This window comes from Dama dama, chromosome 32 (genome assembly GCF_033118175.1).
Source record: "Dama dama isolate Ldn47 chromosome 32, ASM3311817v1, whole genome shotgun sequence".
In the NCBI taxonomy this organism is placed as follows: domain Eukaryota; kingdom Metazoa; phylum Chordata; class Mammalia; order Artiodactyla; family Cervidae; genus Dama; species Dama dama.
This window is the reverse complement of record NC_083712.1, coordinates 9961039-9981513: the sequence shown is the minus strand read 5'-3', so window position 1 is coordinate 9981513 and position 20475 is coordinate 9961039. Positions and strand designations below refer to the sequence as shown.

At 40.0% G+C, this 20475-nt stretch overlaps 1 protein-coding gene across 1 annotated transcript in view; it reads left to right on the top strand.

Annotated features, from left to right (window-relative positions):
- CSMD1 (CUB and Sushi multiple domains 1) overlaps positions 1-20475 on the top strand; it is a 1628138-nt gene that overhangs the window by 1513848 nt on the left and 93815 nt on the right. Inside the window, exon 50 of the mRNA XM_061134533.1 lies at positions 17260-17445. Within this exon, the coding sequence (XP_060990516.1) occupies positions 17260-17445 (186 nt within the window). The remainder of the gene's footprint in view (positions 1-17259; positions 17446-20475) is intronic.

Genomic DNA, 20475 nt, shown 5'->3' with positions numbered 1-20475 from the left:
GTTTTACCTTCCTCAAATTATGTAATAATTTTTAAAATTCAAGCTAATTAATTAATAGGAATGGAGACAAGGAAATGATATTATTTGAATTGTTTAAATAAAAATTTAAAGTAGAAACTTAACATGAGAATTGATGAAGACATTTCTGGGGAGAAATAAATGCCCCAGGTGCCTGAGTACACACATTCTGTTTTCTTTCAGAGACCCTAACTCTATAACGTGTTGATGTATTTTAATCTTTCAATAAATTAGTTCCATGATGTGTGTGCACTCAGTCATGTGTCCAACTCTTTGCAACCCCATGGACTGCAGCATGCCAGGCCTCCCTGTCCTTCAATATCTCCCAGAATTTGCTCAAACGCCTGTCCATTGAGTCAGTGATGCCATCCAACCATCTCATCCTCTGTCACCTCCTTCTCCTCCTGCCCTCAATCTTTCCCAGGATCAGGGTCTTTAATAGAGTATATGACCCTTTGTTCCACTCATGTAATCTTGTACTTTGAACTAAATATAGAAAGACTCAAGAGAGTATGTTATGGAAGGTTGCAATAAACATTAAAATTTATGATTCTACATTTGTGTCTTCAGAGTTCCAGAAGAAAAGGAGAAAGAGGGAAAATCTGGAAAAAAAAATTGAGGAGAAATAGCTGAAACTTCTCGAATTTGGCAAAGTATGTGGACCTGACAGATTCAAAAAGTTAACTGAATCCTAAACACCAGCAACTCAAAAGAATTGCCTACCAGGCACATTGTAGTAAAACTTCTGAATACTAAATACAAAGGAAAAACATCTTGAAAATATCCAGATAGAAACAATGGATTACTGATAGGAAAATAGGATCTAAATTACAGAACATTTCCCATCAACAACCTGGTGGCCAAAAGGAAATCAAATGACATTCTTCTAGTGCTGAAAGGAAAGATCAATCAATCTAGAGTTCTATGGTTAACAAAAATATCCTTCAGGAATGAAGACGAAATCCAGTTATTACCAAATGCTGAAAAACTAAGAGAATTTGTTCTATCAGACATGCTTTAGAAGCAAGGCTAAAGGAAATGCTCTAAATAAACAGCAATAGATATATAATAAACTTAGAGCATCAGGAAGGGAAAAAAGAACACAGAAGAGCAAGAGTATGAGTAAATACAATGGACTTTGCATTTCCTTTTGTGCGTTCTAAATTGTTTGACAATGGCAGCAAAATTATAACATGTTTAATGTAGTTCTCAAGGTTTACAGAAAAAATAATAAGGATATTATCAGGGGAGGGTTAAGGGTTATAAAATAATGTAAGCTTTCTATACATCCCTCCAACTGGTCAAATATCACCAGTAGACTTGAGAAGTTTTGTACATATAATTCATATCTAGAATAATGACTTAAAAAAGCAACACAAAGAGATAGGCTAAAAACCTACTGTAGATAAACCAAAATGAAGTTTTAAAAATGTTCAAGTAACTGACAGGAAGGCTGAAAAAGAAAACAGAAACAAAAATAAAATGGCAGACTTAAGCCTTAACATATCCATGGTTACAATAAATGTAAGTGGTTTCAATATATCAGTTGTAAGACAGACATTGGCATAGTAGATAAGCTGAATAATTCAGTGGATAGATATGGTCATGTTCAATTTATGGATCAGTCCCATTTTCATTTGGAAATGAACTTCACTTAAAGAGCAAAGCACCTTGTAGATTTTTTTCATATATTGATTTATTTTAATTGGGAAATAATTTCTTTACACTGTTGTGTCTTTTGCCATAAATCGACATGAATCACCCATGGGTGCACATCTGTCTCCCATCCTGAGCCACCTCTCCTTTCTCCCCACCCCATCCCTCTGGGCTGTCCCAGAGCACTGGCTTTGAGTGCCCTGCTTCATGCATGGAACTTGCACTGATCATCTATTTTACATATGGTAATATACATATTTCGATGCTATTCGCTCAAATCATCCCTCCCTCCCCTTCTCCCACACAGACCAAAAGTTTGTTCTTTACATCTGTGTCTCTTTTGCTGCCTTACATATAGAATCTTCGTTAACATCTTTCTAAATTCCATATGTATTAATACACTGTATTGGTGTTTCTTTTCCTAACTTGCTTCACTCTGTAAAATAAGGCTCCAGTTCCATCCACCTTATTAGCACTGACTCAAAAGTGTTCTTTCCTATATCTGAGTAATATTCCATTGTGTATATGTACAACTTCCTTATTCATTCATCTGCCAATAGGCATCTAAGTTGCTTCCATATCCTGGCTATTGTAAACAGTGCTGCAACGAACATTGGCATACATATGTCTCTTTCCATTCCAGTTTCCTCGGTGTGTATGCCCAGCAGTGGGATTGCTAGGTCGTACGGCAGTTCTATTTCCAACTTTTTAAGGAATCTCCACACTGTTCTCCATAGTGGCTGTACCAGTTTGCCAATCCCACCAGCAGTGTAACAGGGTTCTCTTTTCTACACACCCTTTCCAGCATTTATTGTTTGTAGACTTTTTGATGGTGGCTTTTCTGAGCAGCATGAGATGATACCTCATTGTGGTCTTTATTTGCATTTCTCTAACAATGAGCAGTGTTGAGCATCTTTTCATGTATTTATTAGCCATCTGTATGTGTTCTTTGGAAAAATGTCTGTTTAGTTCTTTGGCCCATTTTTTTGACTGGGTCATTTGTTTTTCTGGTATTGAGCTGCTTGAGAGCTCCTTGTATATTTTGGAAATTAATTACTTGTCAGTTCTTTCATTTGCTATTATTTTTTCCCATTCTAAACGCTGTCTTCCTATGTTGCTCTGAGCCACCCTCTTGGCTCTGCTTTCATGGAATCTCAGAGGCTTCAGGTTGTCGTGTTTTCTGTTTCATTTGTTTCTGTGCATATTTTTATTTCCTTTTTGATTTCTTCTCTGATCTGTTGATAATTCAGAAGCATGTGATTTAGCCTCCATATGTTTGTGCTTTTTTGTATCTTTTTTTTCCTGTAGTTGACATCCAATGTTACCACACTGTGGTCAGAAAAGATGCTTGGAATGATTTCAGATTTTTTTTTAATTTACTAAAGCTAGATGTATGGCCCAGGATGTGATCTATCCTGGAGAGTGTTCTTTGTGCACTTGAAAAAAAGGTGAATTCCATTGTTTTGGGGTGAAATGCCCTGTAGATATCAATTAGGTCTAACTGGTCCATTGTATCACTTAAAGCTTGTGTTTCCTTGCTACTTTTCTGCTTGGTTAATCTATCCTTAAGTGTGAGTGGGGTATTAAAATCCCCCACTATTATTGTGTTATTTTTAATTTCCCCTTTCATACTTGTTAGCATTTGCCGTATATGTTGAGGTGCTCCTATATTGGGTGCATATGTATTTATAATTATTATATCTTTTTCTTGGGTTGATCCTGTGATCACTATGTAGTGTCCTTCTTTGTCTCTTATCATGGTCTTCATTTCAAAGTCTGTTTATCTGAAAGGAGTATTGCTACTCCTTTTGGTCTTTTGGTCTTTCTTTTGGTCTCCATTTGCATGAAATATCTTTTTCTAGCCCCTCACTTTCAGTTTGTATGTGTCCCAAGTATTAAGGTGGGTCTCTTGTCAAGACCCACCTCAATGTATATGGGTCTTGTTTTTGTATCATTTGGCCAGTCTTTGTCTTTTGGATGGAGAATTTAACCCATTTACATTTAAGATAATCACTGATAAGTATGATCCCATTACCATTTACTTTGTTGTTTTGTGTTCAATTTCATTAACCTTTTCTGTGTTCCTGTCTAAAGAAGATCCTTTAGCATCTTCATTAGAGCTGGTTTGGTGGTGCTGAATTCTCTCAGCTTTTGCTTGTCTGAAAAACTTTCGATTTCTCCTTCATATCTGAATGAGATCCTTGCTGGGTATAGTAATTGTGGCTGTAGGTTTTTCCCTTTCATCACTTATGTCCTGCCATTCTCTTCTGGCCTGAAGAGTTTCTATTGAAAGATAAGCTGTTATCCTTATGGGGATCCCCTTGTGTGTTACTTGTTGCTTTTCCCTTGCTGCTTTTAATATTTTATCTTTGTGTTTAATTTCTGTTAGTTTGATTAATATGTATCTTTGGGTCTTTTCCCTTGGGTGTATCCTGTTTGGGATTCTCTGGGTTTCTTGGACTTAGATAGCTATTTCTTTACCCATTTTAGGGAAGTTTCGACTGTTATCTCCTCAAGTATATTCTCATCCCCATTCTTTTTGCCTTCTTCTCCTGGGACATCTATGATTCAAATGTTTGGGTGTTTAACATTGCCCCAGAGGTCTCTGGGGTTATCTTCATTTATTTTAATTCTTTTTTCTTTCTTCCTCTCTGCTTCATTTATTTCCACCATTCTATCATCTACCTCACTTATCCTCTCTTCTGCCTCAGTTATTCTACTGTTGGTTCCCTCCAAAGTGCTCTTAATCTCAGTTATTGCATTGTTCCCATTATTAATTGACTCTTCTTTATTTCTTCTAGGTCCTTGTTAAACATTTCTTGCATCTTTTCAATCCTTGTCTCTAGTCTATTTATCTGTAACTCCATTTTGTTTTCAAGATTTTGGATCATCTTTGCTATCATTATTCTGAATTCCTTTTTTCAGGTAGACTCCCTATCTCATCCTCTTTGGTTTGGTGGGTTTTTATCCTGCTTCTTCACCTGCTGAATATTTCTCTGCCTTTTCATTTTGTTTAGATTGTTGTATTTGGGTTGCCCTTTCTGCAGGCTGGAAGTTCATGATTCCTCTTAATTGTGGAGTCTGTTCCTTGTGGGTAGGGTTGGACCGGTAGCTTGTCAAGGTTGCCTGGTTGGGGGCTCTTGTGTCTATGTTCTGGTGGGTGGAGCTGGATCTTTTCTCTCTGGAGTGTAATGAAGTGTCCAGTAGTACGTCTTGGGGTGTCTGTGTGCTTGGCATGGCTTTGGGCAGCCAGTCTTTTAATTTCAGGTTTTTGCTTTTGTTTTGCTGGAGAATTAGCGGGTGTGTCTTGTGCTAGAGCTTGTTGGCCCTTCTGTGGAGCTTGGTTTCAGTGTAGGCAAGGAGACTTTTGAGTGAGCTGTTGTCTATTAATGTTCCTGGGAATTAGGAGTTCTCCTGTGTTCTAAAGTTCTGGAGTTAAGCCTCCTGCCTCTGGCTTTCAGTCCTTCTCTTATGGTAGCCTCAAGATTTCTCCATACAGCACAGAAGATAAACCCTTAGGTTAATGGTGAAACAGCTTTCCACACCCAGGAACACCCAAAGAGATTCACAGAGTTATATAGAGAAGAAAAAGAGGGAGGAGGGAGATAGAGGTGACCAGGAGGAGAAAAGGGAGAGTCAAAAGGGAAGAGAACAATCAAACCAGTAATCAAATCCCTAAATGAAAATGGATATTGAAGAGTAGATCCTTAAAGGTAAAAAATTGATAACAAATAAGAAAAAGCAAAGATTAAAAACCTAGAATAGAGGTTATACTATCAAAAATACAATATAAAACGTGCAAAACAAAATTGATCACCAAAACCTAAAAAGTGTATATGGAATTTGTTTTTTTAACAAATAGGGGTTTTTTTGAAAGGTAATAGTTGGCTATAAAAATGGAAGTTAAAAAGTAGTAAAGAACTAAATTTTTTTTAAAAAATTAAGAAATGATAATAGTAAAAATATATCTAGGAGTTTCTCTGGAGCTGCTTTTGGTGGTGTGGGGTCAATTCAGTGTCAGATAGTCCACTTGTTCTCAAGGTCAGTGGTTGCCCCTCAAATGCACAGTCTCAGCATTAACTGCAGGGTTTTAATCCGTTGCACCTGTCACTTTGGGGCGGTTCCCTCTTCTTTATTTGTTTTGGCTTTCTCTGTTTGCAGTTCTCTTCAGTGTCTTAATTTATACTCTAACACCAGGAGGTGACAGTGGCCACTTGTTTAGGCTCACTTGTTCAGTTGTGCTGTGGAGAGGGAGGGACACTGAAAATCAATACCGCTAGCATGTGTAGGGAGTACTCGCAGCAGATGGACCACACTGGGTTTGACACAGCCCAGGGCAGCATGTACTTCCCAGGTCTATACTGCCCAGGCTCCAGGATGCTCTGCAAGACCCAGATGGGCTGTGCATTTTGTGCCCTTCCCAGGCCCAAGCCATTCGGGTGACTGGGTGCTTGGCGAGTGCACTGTCCCAGGTAGGCCGTGTATCTTAAGCACCTCCCCGCTCCTGGCCGCTGGGCTTCTCGGGTGTGCCGCTCAGGCACAGTCTCAGGCGTGCTGTGTGTCTCCTCTGGGGAGCTGACCTCAGGCTGTGACACTCCTGGAACTTGTGAACTGCCCAGGATCCCAGGAAGACGTGTTTAGCAACTGGCAGCCCACTCAGAGCTTGCTGGAAGATGTGGTCTCGGGCTGAGACTGCAGCAGCCCCTTGCCTTCCAGCTCTGGCTGTAGTAAACCTGTCTGTCTGCCTCCAGGGAGGGAAGGCCCTAAATGGCAGCTGGCTTGCTCTCCTTTTTATTTGGTGATCCTATAGTTTGGGTTGCTATGTCATATTAGCTCCCTCAGATTGTCCTCAGGGCATTCAACCCAGTCCTTACCCTAAGGACCAACAATCTGAGGATGCAGGCCATGACTCCCTGTCCAGCCCCCACTCACTGCTGGTGGACGTGAAGCATCTGGGCCACTTCTCTGCTGGCCAGTTGTGGTTAGGCACACAGTCTGTGGGTTTTTTGTTTTTTTGTTTTTAATTTCCCCATTATGTTGCCCTCTGAGATTCTAAAGCTTCCCACAGACACATCTGTGAGAGGGTTTTCTATTGTATAGAAACTTCTTCTTCACGACTCCCTCCCCAGGATGGGTCTCCATCCCTCAATCTTTTCTCTCTGATTTCGTCTTTTATATTTTACCCTACCTCCTTTCAAAGAGATTGGGCTGCCTTCCTGGGTGCCTGGTGTTCCCCACCAATGTTCAGCAGTTGTCTTGTGGAAGTTGCTAAACATTTAAATGATCTTTTGATGAATTTGTGGGGGAGAAAGTGATCTCCGCATCCTATTCCTCTGCCATCTTGGGACTGCCCCTCCATTTTGTAGATTTTAAATTTCTCAAAAAGGACTTTGAGTTTGCCTTTCTTTATACAAATGAGGGAATTGAGTATCAAAGATTGCTAAGGTATATGCTTTGGGACACACAGATCATAGGTTACAAATTCAGGGCTGAACCCCAAGAACTGCTGATCGAAAGATTGATCGTTTTTCATAAATTGTTAACAGTGAGACTTCCCCAAGATTTTGCTTTAAAAGCATTTGTCTATACAGAGAGCAGCTTAGGAGGAAGTGTAAGGAGTGGCTTGTAACAAAAGCAAAGCTTCAAATGTGGGGGTACATGTGTTTTGTTTATCGATGACAGTGTTTCTCTGTCTGGTCTGCAGGCTTCTTAGACTGCTTTGTATTTTTCTCTTTGTTTTCTTTTGTAACAAACTGTTATCCTTAATGGTTGCACTAACATGGGCTCCAGTAAGCTTGGCAGACCTTCTCTTGCACTTGTAGATCTGCCATAGTCTCATTTAAAGATGAAACAGAATCCCCAGTCAGCACAGGGTGAGTGGGAAGAAAACTGCCCACAACGCATCTGTCTTTCCTCAAACATTTCCAGATCTAACTCAACGCCTCCCTTTCAAGGAAGCATTCAGACAAGAAGCTAGAAGCACATCAGTCTTTCTGAACAGAGAGTGCGTTTCTGTGTTGCTGAAGCTTCAGGCTTGTGGGTACGTGAAGGGCATTCACCAGCTCGCAGGGAACTTAAATGGCAGCCTTTTTTAAACCCCGGGGGGGGAAAGAAGAGCATTTAGGGTGTCCTAAATCATTGCTCCTCTGAGACCACGTGTGTGTTTGTGCGCTGTGCTTGGTAGTGTCTGACTCTTTATAACCCCATGGACTATAGCCCACCAGGCTACTCTGTCCATGGAATTCTCCAGGGAAGAATACTGGAGTGGGTAGCCATTCCCTCCTCCAGGGTATCTTCCCCACCCGAGGACTGAACCCAGGTCTCCTGCCTAGGCAAGCAAATTCTTTACCATCTGAGCCACCAGGGAGTTACTAGTAATTTTAAGAAGACTGTGTCCAAGCTACAAAGAAAGCTGCAGAAAGTGCATTCCTGTGTCCATTTTTGGGAAGCAGGACTTCAGATAAACACTTGCCAAAGTGTTTTGTTTTGTTTTTTTAATAAGAGACTATTCCATTCATTAATACTGCCAATCAAAGTAATACACATGCATGAAACCACCTACTATTCCGGACTTAAATAGGCACAGACAAGGGAGGGGTTGGGAAAAATAAACCAAAATGCACATGGTGATGCTGTAGTCTTGTTTAATGGTCAGCTCAGTGTTTGGGGTTATGACTGGGATACCTGTGGTGTTACCTCCTGGGTGCCCTGTTTCAGACCTTATTACCTGCCACCACGTGTGCATGCTCAGTCATGTCTGACTTTTTGCAGCCCTGTGGACTGTAGACCCCTGGGCTCCTCTGTCCATGGCATTCTCCAGGCAAGAGCTCTGGAGTGGGTTTCCATGTCCTCTTCCAGAGGATCTTCCCAACCCAGGAATCGAACCCGAGTCTCTTGCATTTCCTGCACTGGCAGGCAGGTTCTTTACCACTAGCGCCACCTGGGAAGCCCATTACCTACCATGAAGTGAAGTGAAACGTGAAAGTTGCTCAGTTGTGTCCGACTCTTTGTGACCCCGTGGACTGTAGCCTGCCAGGCTCCTCTTTCCATGGGGATTTTCCAACAAGAATACTGGAATGGGTTGCCATGCCTTCCTCCAGGGGATCTTCCCAATCCAGAGATCAAACGCAGGTCTCCCAGAATGATTCTTTTAAAGCAGATTCTTTACCATCTGAACCACCAGGCAAGGACCATTACCTACCATACTTCTTATCTAAACCAGGCCAGAGGAAACCCTGCTTCTGGACACTCTTCCTCTTCCCTATTATGGGTGGCCCTTCCTCTAGGTTTGCCCTAGCTGTATGAGTGGGGTCCAGATAATGGGAGGGTAGTGTTTTGAAGTCACGGGGATGTATACTAGAATATTGGTGATGGGCAATGAGAAGGCCACCAGTATGAAGCAAATTTTTAAATATTTAGACAGTGATTGCTGGTCAACCAAATGAGAACAGCAGGAGGAAAGGGGTGAATCAGAGGATCTCACTTGACTTTCCCACTTACCAGAGGAGCAGTTTACTGAGGCCTGGAGTTTGTCTAGCATCTGCGTGAGATTTAGCGGTAACCTTGGATGTGGGCAGAGCCCCTCTGGACATTGAGTAGAATGGAGTGGAAATCAAGATATGAGAATCCCAAGTCTAAGGCAATAGTCCATGTCCAGCAATCACTGACGGGGATTTTTGTTTGAAGGGGAAACAAAGGAAAAGAAATAAAAATAAAAACAAAGCAAATGGTGAGGTGTTGAAGCTTGAGTAGCTCCAGAAAGGAGCCAGTGTAAGTTACAGAGCACAAGCATTTGAAAGAAGTAGGAAACAGTCTGAGAAGTTCTTGAAACTTGCAGAGACAAGAAAAATTGCTCTTTGTATGACCTTAAATATGAAAAGAAAATAATGCCAAATGGATCTTGTGCTGTTAAGAAAGCCTGCAACACTGGAAACTGGAGTGTCACTTCCATTTATTTGAAACCAAATGTCAGCTCACTCATGAGATACGTAATAGAAGTAAACCGGCTTCCTTCGGATTTCCTCTTTGCTCTCTTTAACAAACAGACTTAAAGGAGTTGTTCCTTGCAATTCATATCTTTATTTACAAAAGAATAAGAATAAATTATGTGTGTGTTTAAAGACACATGCATGTAACAGTAGTATCCTGTCGTTTACTGAGAGCCTACATGGTGTCAACAGAGCGCTAATGGTTTTGTGCACATTATTTCATACTGTCGTCACAGTTACCTTTGGGGTGAGCCTTATTAACCTGAGAGCAATGGGACAAGTTACTGAGAAACTCAGGTCATGGGTCTGCTGAATGCCAGAGGCTGGAGCTGATTCAGACGTCTGACTTTAAAACCTCTGCTCTCAGACAGATCAGTTTCATGATATGAGTATGAGATTGTTGGTCTGAGTTGCCAAGCAATATAATGCTATGTTAGTACAATAAAACAAAAAACAAATATAAAGCAAAAGGAATTTTACTCCCTTTTAGCTACACCAAAAGTAAGAAAGCTCTCCAGGTTTTGATAGTTGCATACATTTAGCTAATTGATGTTTAAAAAGTGATCTAAGGAATATCTGTCGTATAGTTATCAAGCAAAATTTCCAGAATGAATAGATGGATGCATACTAGATTTTAGCAGAAAACTGACTTCATCTCATAAGCATAAATTTACAAGGCTATGAGAATTGTTCCATCTATTCTTCATTGAATCAGAAGTGTAAGAATTCCATTTTCAGTAGAATGCCAACCTCTATTTTTAAGCTCTGCCAAATAACCTGATGTTAGGACACCCTAGGGCCTAAAACCTACAGCACAAGGCCAAAAAAAGATTCCCATTTGTTGATCAGACAACATGAAGTGGGTCTTGTTAAGTCCTGGAAATAAGGGTTCACTTGTGCCGTAAGCTTCCAGATTTAACAGAAGTAGTTACAAAGCTTTACTGCTTTGCCCTCTTGGGTCTGAACCCTTTCAAGTTAGGGTTTCAAACGTGCTTGTGGAATGTCTTCTTCCCCACTTAACCTGCCAGAGAAATGTCATTCCATTCAGAATTCTCCCCAAATGAGAATTGTAGGGAAGTGAGCCATTGGGCACGCTTCAGCAAGTGGCAGAGAAATTAAGGTTGGTGAGAATGAGCAAATGATTGCTAGAGTGAAATCTCAGAGAAAATGGCAAGAAAATAAGATATTGGCAATACTCTGAGAGCAGGATCATAAAGGGCATTTACTGCATTCAGTAAATTAAGCTGAATATTGTGCAAAATACTTAGCAGCCTTCCCACTGATACAATGCCTCGACAAAGGAATGGCTTCAGAAAGCCAAGGTTATAATTTCATTATTTTTAATACTTTGTTCAAAATGATGTCCATATGTCTATGTTTTTTGTTTTCCATCTGTGAATTTTTATTACTCTTTACACACACACACACACACACACACACACACACACACACATATACACATATGCACTCATAGACACACGAACATAGGGCTTCTCAGGTGGCGCTAGTGGTAAAGAACCTGCCTGCTAATGCAGGAGATGTAAGAGATGTGAGTTCAGTCCCTGAGTTGGGAAGATCCCCTGGAGGAGGAAATGGCAACCCACTCCAGTATTTTTGCCTGGAGAATCTCATGGACAGAAGAGCCTGGTTGGTTACATTCCATAGGGTCACAGAGAAGACACGACTTAAGTGACCTAGCACGCATACACACACACACACATATATATACATATACACTCAACACACCCAGCAATACACAGCACATACATACACACACGTATACACAGATGCATATATATATATATATATATACACACACGCACACATGCACTCATACACACACATATGTATACATGTATACTCATATGCCCTGTGAGGGCTACTCCATTTCTTCTAAGGGATTCTTGCCCACAGTAGTGGATATAATGGTCATCTGAGTTAAATTTGCCCATTCCAGTCCATTTTAGTTCATTGATTCCTAAAATGTCGATGTTTACTCTTGCCATCTCCTGTTTGACCACTTCCAATTTACCTGGATTCATGGACCTAACATCCCACGTTCCTATGCAGTATCGCTCTTTACAGGATTGGACTTTGCTTCCATCACCAGTCATGTCCACAGCTGGCCACTGTTTTTGCTTTGGCTCTGTCTCTTCATTCTTTCTGGAGTTATTTCTCCACTCTTCTCCAGTAGCGTATCGGGCACCTACCAACCTGGGGAGTTAAACTTTCACTGTCATATCTTTTTGCCATTTCATACTGTTCATGGGGCTCTCAAGGCAAGTCCATTGAAGTGGGTTTTCATTCCTTTCTCCAGTGGACCACATTTTGTCAGAACTCTCCACCTTGACCCTTCTGTCTTGGGTGGCCCTACACGGCATGGCTTATAGTTTCATTGAGTTAGACAAGACTGTGGTCCATGTGATTAGTTTGATTAGTTTTCTGTGATTGTAGTTTTCATTCTCTCTGCCCCCTGAGGGATAAGGGATAAGCTTATGAAAGCTTCCTGATGGGAGAGACTGACTGTGGGGGAAACTGGGTCTTATACCAAAACGCAGTTCTTGGGTGCAAGCTCAAAAACGACAGAATGATCTCTGTTCATTTCCAGGACAAACCATTCAATATCACAGTAATCTGAGTCCATTCCCCAATCAGTAATGCTGAAGAAGCTGAAGTTGAATGGTTCTATGAAGACCTAAAAGACCTTCTAGAACTAACACCAAAAAAAAAAAAAAAGATGTTCTTTTCATTATAGGGGACTGGAATGCAAAATAGGAAGTCAAGAGATACCTGGAGTAACAGGCACATTTGGTCTTGGAGTACAAAATGAAGAAGGGCAAAAGCTAACAGAGTTTTGCCAAGAGAATGCACTGGTCATAGCAAATACCCTCTTCCAACAACTCAAGAGACAACTCTATGCATGGACATCACTAGATGGTCAGTACTAAACTCAGATTGATTATATTCTTTGCAGCCAAAGATAGAGAAGCTCTATACAGTTAGCACAAACAAGAAAGGGATCTGACTGCGGCTCAGATCATGAACTCCTAATTGCAAAATTCAGACTTAAATTGAAGAAAGTAGGGAAAACCACTAGACCATTCAGGTCTATAATCACTGTATGATTATACAGTGGAAGTGAAAAATAGATTCAAGGGATCAGATCTGACAGAGAGCCTGAAGAACTATGGATGGAGGTTCGAGACATCGTACAGGAGGCAGTGATCTAGACCATCCCCAAGGAAAAGAAATGCAAAAAGGCAAAATGGTTGTCTGAAGAGGCCTTACAAAGGGCTGAGAAAAGAAGAGAAGCAAAAGGTAAAGGGAAAAAGGAAAGATATAACCACTTGACTGCAGAGTTCTAAGGAATAGCAGGGAGAGATAAGAAAGCCTTCCTCAGTGATCAATGCAAAGAAATATAGGAAAACAACAGATTGGGAAAGACTAGAGATCTCTTCAAGAAAATTAAAGATACCAAGGAAGCATTTCATGCAAAGATGGGCACAATAAAGGACAGAAATTGTATGGACCTAACAGAAACAGAAGATATTAAGAAGAGATGGCAAGAATACACAGAACTAAACAAAAAAGATCTTCATGACCCAGATAACCACGATAGTGTGATCCCTCAGCTAGAGCCAGACATCCTGGAAAGACAAGTGGACCTTAGGAAGCATGACTACAAACAAAGCTAGTAGAGATGATGGAATTCCAGTTGCGCTATTTTGAATCCTAAAAGATGATGCTGTGAAAATGCTGCACTCAATATGCCAGCAAATTTGGAAAACTCGGCAGTGGCCACAGAACTGGAAAAGGTCAGTTTACATTCCAATCCTAAAGAAAGGCAATGCCAAAAAATATTCAAACTACTGCACTATTCCACTCAACTCACACACTAGCAAAGTAATGCACAAAATTCTCCAAGCCAGACTTCAACAGTACATGAACTATGAATTTCAGGATGTTCAAACTGGATTTAGAAAAGACAGAGAAACAAGACATCAAATTGCCAACATCCGTTGGATCATAGAAAAAGCAAGAGTTCCAGAAAAACACCCACTTCTGCTTTATTTGACTATGCTAAAGCCTTTAGTCAAATGCTCTACCACTGAGCTATACCCCCTATGCTAAAGCCTTTAACTGTGTGGATCACAACAAACTATGAAAGATTCTTCAAGAGATGGGAATACCAGACCACCTTACCTGCCTCCTGAGAAATCTGTATGCAGGTCAAGAAGCAGCAGTTAGAACTGGACATGGAGCAACAGACTTGTTCTAAATCGGGAAAGGAGTACGTCAAGGCTGTATATTGTCACCCTGTTCATTTAACTTATATGCAGAGTACATCATGCAAAATGCCATGCTGGATGAAGCACAAGCTGGAATCAAGATTGCCGGGAGAAATACCAATAACCTCAGATATACAGATGGCACCACCCTTATGGCAGAAGTGAAAAGAAACTAAAGAGCCTCTTGATGAAAGTAAAAGAGGAGAGTGAAAAAGTTGGTTTAAAATTCAACATTCAGAAAACTAAAATCATGGCATCCAGTCCCATCACTTCATGGCAAGTAGATGGGGAAACAGTGGAAACAGTGACAGACTTTATTTTTGGGGTCTCCAAAATCACTGCAGATGGTGACTGCAACCATGCAATTAAAAGACACTTGCTCCTTGATTACTCTGCTAACAAAGGTCCATCTAGTCAAAGCTATGGTTTTTCCAGCAGTCATGTATGGTTGTGAGAGTTGGACTATAAAGAAAGCTGAGCACCAAAGAATTGATGTTTTTGAACTGTGTTGTTGGAGAAGACTCTTGAGAGTCCCTTGAAATGCCAGGAGATCAAACTAGTCAATTGTAAAGGAAATCAGTCCTGAATATTCATTGATAGGACTGATGCTTAAGGTGAGACTCCAATACTTTGGCAATCTGATGTGAAGAACTAAATCATTGGAAAAGACCCTGATGCTGGGGAAGATTGAAGGCAGGAGGAGAAGGGGATGAAAGAGGATGCAATGGTTGGATGGCACCACTGACTCAATGGACATGAATTTGAGCAAGCTCTGGGAATTGGTGATGGACAGGGAAGCCTGAGATGCTGGAGTCCATGGGGTCGAAAGAGTCGGACACGACTGAGCAACTGAACTGAACTGATCTCATACACACACACACACACACACGTGTGTGTGTGTATATATATCTCCACACGTATACCCTCATGCACATACATACATATACACTCACACACACACACACACACACACACACACACACACGTACATATACGGTCATACACCGCCCCCACACACACACGTGTGTGTGTGTATATATATATATATATATCCACACATATACCCTCATGCACATACATACATATACACTCACATATACACACACACACACACACACGTACATATACAGTCATACACCCCCCCACACACACACGTGTGTGTATATATATATATATATATATATATATATATATATATCCACACATATACCCTCATGCACATACATACATATACACTCACAAATATATATATATATATACACACACACACACATATGTACATATACAGTCATACACACACACACACACGTGTGTGTGTGTGTATATATATATCTCCACGCATATACCGTCATGCACATATATACATATACACTCACATATATATATATATATATATATACACACACACACGTGTACATATACAGTCATACACACACACACACATATATATTTTAGATTGTTGAAATAGCTTATCATAAATTTAAGCATAAGAGAAACTTCAGAGTTTTAATTTTTCTAGAACTTTGATTCTTATCAGCACTACATTTTCTTTAGCTCTTCTGATAACTCCCTATTGCATTTACTAAAGATTTTGATACAGAAAAAAAGAACAAAGACAGCAACCAAAACACTCAGACTTAGCCTCAGGTGACCTGCGTGCCTATAGAGCAGAAGGAGGTCTCACTTGGGAATCAGCTCTGTTCTCCAGCCCCCGGTTTTAAACGAAGTCACTGTGCTAACCCAGGTGAATAATTTTATCTTTCTGACCATCTTCCTTACCCATAAAATTATATAAACTTACATATATCCATGTTTATATAAACTTTTTCAACCAGTCCTTCCTGCTTTATCTTACTAGGTGTGTATTCTCATTGGAAGCTATGTGGGAAATATTTTAAATGATCTAAATTAAAAATCCATGATGCTTCAAAACCCATAACATCTTCGATGTTGATTGAGTAAAAGAAGATCCTTAAATTGGTGATTGCAAAGATTTCCTTTGATAAGTGCTCCTGAGTTGTGTGTGTATTTGGGGGGATTCCTGTCTTATCACCTTCCATTACTATGGATTCCATGTGCTCACTCAGTTGTGTTCAACTCTTTGGACCCATTAAGTATAGCCCACCAGGCTCCGCTGTCCATGTGATTCTCCAGGTAAGACTACTGGAGTGGGTTGCCATTTCCTCCTCCATGGGATCTTCCCAACCAAGGGATCAAACCCACAACGCTTGCATCTCTTGCATTGGCAGGCAGGTTCTTTATCACTAGCAGTACCTGGGAAAACCCTGGGTTCCTTACTGTAACTTATTTAACTTCAGAGTTGTTTTTGTTTGTTTCATCTCACAGTAAATAAGTCTGGGTCAGAGCTAGTAAATTTAAGAAGGAAGTGCTTATAATAACTTCTCTGTTCATCTTACTAGTTGTTAAAAGTTCTTTCTTCTTTGGCACTACTTTCTTGCCCAACCTTTCAGGCTAGGGTGGTGGGAGGGGGGGTTCAGAATTGAGGGGACACATGCATACCTGTGGTTGATACATGTTGATGTATAGCAAAAACCATCACAATATTGTAAAGTAATTATCCTCCAATTGAAATAAATTAACTAATTTTTTAAAAAACTGGCTTGTGTGTCCATCCCTGTAGGACTGAGCCTTCCATTCTGAGTATCTCCCTTAATTCCTTAGTTCTGCAGCCCCTGCTTTCTGACTGATAGTTGATAAACTCATACATTTTATAGCAATGGGTGCATTGATGCTCTTAACTAAGGTAATATTTGTCTTGAAACAAAATTTCCTGTGCTTTAAGGAAAATGAATCTTTGGTGAGTGGGGTGAGAGTACTTAAGCTGTGGGAGGTTTCTAAGACCTGAGGTGAGCTATTCCTAACTCTGATCCCAATGAAATCTCAAACCCAAAGAGTCAGTATGGTGATAAATTTGTGACGGTAAAGATATTAATCTATGCTTTCTTTCCCGTATTAAATGAATTATAGCACATTACACTGTTCTCTTCACCATGACCATCTGATAATGTCCATGTGATGAAGCTGTGTGAGAGCCATCAGACATACCTTCTGGATTAATAAATTTAAAAGATGCTGTATCTTGACCCATTTTTCATCGTCTCTCATTAACTCTTAAGACCCATACAACTTTGTAAATGTTCCTGTTTATGCCACACATGAGAAATGCTAATATTTAACAGTTTTTATATATCTTTGAGATGAGACACAGAAAAAGAAAAGAAAATTTCATTGTATCTTGTCAGAATAACTCTGAACTTGTCAGGTTTGTTTGTTTGTTTGTTTTCCAGCTGTGTCCTGTGGAATCCCAGAGTCCCCAGGAAATGGTTCATTTATGGGGAATGAGTTCACACTGGACAGTAAAGTGACCTATGCTTGTAATGAGGGCTTCAAGTTGGATGCTAGTCAGCAAGCTACAGCCGTGTGTCAGGAGGATGGATCGTGGAGCAACAGGGGGAAGCCGCCCGCGTGCAAACGTAAGTGTCCAGTGCTCTGCCTGGCGTCAGATTTAAGGAGGAACAGACACATGGGTGAGAGCTCTGGCCTCCACAGTGCGAGATCCTTTCCCTCAGCGTATGAGCATTTGTCTCTGCCTTGTGGTCATGTTACGTTAGTCTATTCCATATCAGCCACTCTAACCATCAGCATAAGCTCTGCAGTCATGAAGGTGGGTCCGTCAGCACCTGGACCCTGAAACGTGCACAGAGAATCCTGGCCATGCCGCTGTGTTCAGCTTGGAGAGATTCAGTCAGGAGGTTATTGAGACATCAAGCACTCTACACAGAATATTAAAATGTAATTCAACAAGTTTGCTCTGCGTCTCCCATCTCACTGAGTTCCCTGAGTGTCAAGGTGAGGCCTGAGTCTATTTGTACATCGACTGCCCTGTGTAACACACTGATGCTCAGTAAATGCATCACTGATTTGTGAAACAGGGTGACTTTTCTGGAAAACTATTAAGAGTACATGATGATATTTTTAAAAGGATCACAAGTTTGGATTCATTCTTTTTTTTTTTTTTACTTTTTATTGTTTTTTATTTTTTTATTCTATTTTATTTTGTTATTTTTTTAATTTATTTTTATTAGTTGGAGGCTAATTACTTTACAGTATTGTAGTGGTTTTTGCCATACACTGACATGAATCAGCCATGGATTTACATGTGTTCCCCATCCTGATCCCCCCTCCCACCTCCCTCCCTAATTTATTTATTTTAATTGGAGGTAATTACTTTACAATATTGTATTGGATTCATTCTTAAGCTGTAGTCTTAAAAAACAATAATCAACTCCATAACACAAAGCCAAAGAGAACAAATGTTCACAGACACACACACACTTGCACATGCCCACACACACAGAGTACACAAAGCTTTTCATTGAACCTATGTTAAACTAGCTTCAAATTGGCAGTAATCTAACTATGTAGTTTCTAAAAATTGAAAACTACATAGTATTTCTACTTAGATAGTATTTTTGCTCTTGAGATATTACATCAAAGTCTTCAGTTATAAAATTAATTTATTGGCTTTTTTATGTATAGTATTTTAGTCATGTTAAAAAGTTATTTGAACTTTCTAGGTATGAACATATAAATGTTTACAAAAATAATCAACTTCCTTCCATAGGTTTTATTTTTCTCGCTGTCATTTTAATCTATGTTTTTCTTTTTTGCAAATAATCATTGCATTTTCAGAGAGTCAGGAAAGCACCATTGAGACAATCCTCATCCCTCAATGCCTAGCCACCACTGACCTTTTCACTATCTCCATAGTCTTGCCATTTCTAGAATGTCATAGAACTTGGAATCCCTCAGTAGCCTTTGCAGACTGGCTTCTTTCACTCAGTAACATGCCTTTAAGATTCCTCCATGTCTTTTCATGACTCGATGTCTCATTTCTTTTTAGCGAAATAAAATTCCACTGTCTGGATGAACCACAGTGTATTTATCCATTCAACTACTGAAGGGTATCTTGCTTGCTTACGAGTGTTGGCGATTATGAACACAGCTGCTACATACATCTGTGCGCAAGGCTTTGTGTGGACATAAATGTTCAACTCCTTTGAATAAATGTAAGGGAGCATGATTGCTGGATCATATGATAGGAGTATGTTTAGTTAAGAAACCACCAAATGTCCTCCAAGGTGACTGTACCGTTTTGCACTTGCACTGGCAATGAATGAGACTTCCTGTTGCTCCACGCCCTCACCAGCATTTGATTCTGTCAGTGCTGTGGGTTTTGACAGCTCCAGTGTGTGTGTGCTGGTACCTCCTTGTTCTCATTTGCGTCTCCCTGATGACATATGATGTGGAGCATCTTTTCACACGTTTATTTGCCATCTGTCTGCCTTCTTTGGTGACGTTTCAAATTAGGTCTTTTGCACATTTTTAATCAGAACATTCATTTTTTGTTGTTGTTGTTGAATTTTAAGAGGTCTTTGTATATTTTGGATAAGAGTCCTTTATCAGATGTGTCTTTTGCAAATGTTTCCTCCTGGTCTATGACCGGTCTTCTCATTCTCTTGACAGTGTCTTTTGCAGAGTTTTTAATTTTAATCAAGTTTAGCTGATCAGTTCTTTCTTTCATGGAGCATGCCTTTTATCTTGTACCTGAAAAAATCGTCCCCAAAATCAAGGTCACATAGATTTTCTCCTGTATTATCTTCTAGGACTTGTGTGCTTTACATTTGGGTGTTTGATCCATTTCAAATGAGTTTTTCTATAGGGTGCCAGCATTTATTTTTGCATGTAGATCTCCAGTTGTTCAAGCACCACTTGTTGAAAAACTGTCTTTTTTCCATTTATATTGGCTTTTGATCAGTTGTCAAAAATCAGTTCTGTTTATATGAGTGTCTTAGGCTCTCTGGTCTGTTCTGTTGATCTCTGTGTCTATGTCATGCTGTTTCCTTGTTTTGTTTTTACTAGGAAACTAGTAAAAGAAAAATTTTCAGTTTCCTACAAAATCAGTCCTGTTTGGGATTGTAAATATCTCTAGGTACGTATCTGATTTTAGTGAAAAATGTCCAGGTAGACATGGATACCTCTGTTCTTGTTAAAGCTGTAGGAAAATCATTTTGCTTGAAGATAATGCAGCTCACTGGGGGTCACAGACACACAGTCTCTGTGGTGTTTATTTTAACCATGGAAGCTTTATCCTTAGCTTAACTGAAAGGTGTCTGTCATGTGTGCCCGTTGCTTCTCAGGATAGAGAAGTGAACATGCACAGTCAGTCTATCTCTATAATGCCAGTTCGGTTCTTCCTGAATATATGTAGGACAGAATGCCTTTCAGTATAAATACAGACTTTTTCTTTTTTTTTAATATCTGTATGATCATGTTTATGTTAAGGCAACTCTTCATTGGGTAAAACAATGCACCGCTACACCTTCATCTCAAGAATTCTAATGCAAGTGGTTTATTGTTGTTTATAGTCACTCAGTTTTGTCCGACTCTTTGCAACCCAATGGGTTGCAGCACACGAGGCTTCCCGGTCCTTCACCACCTCC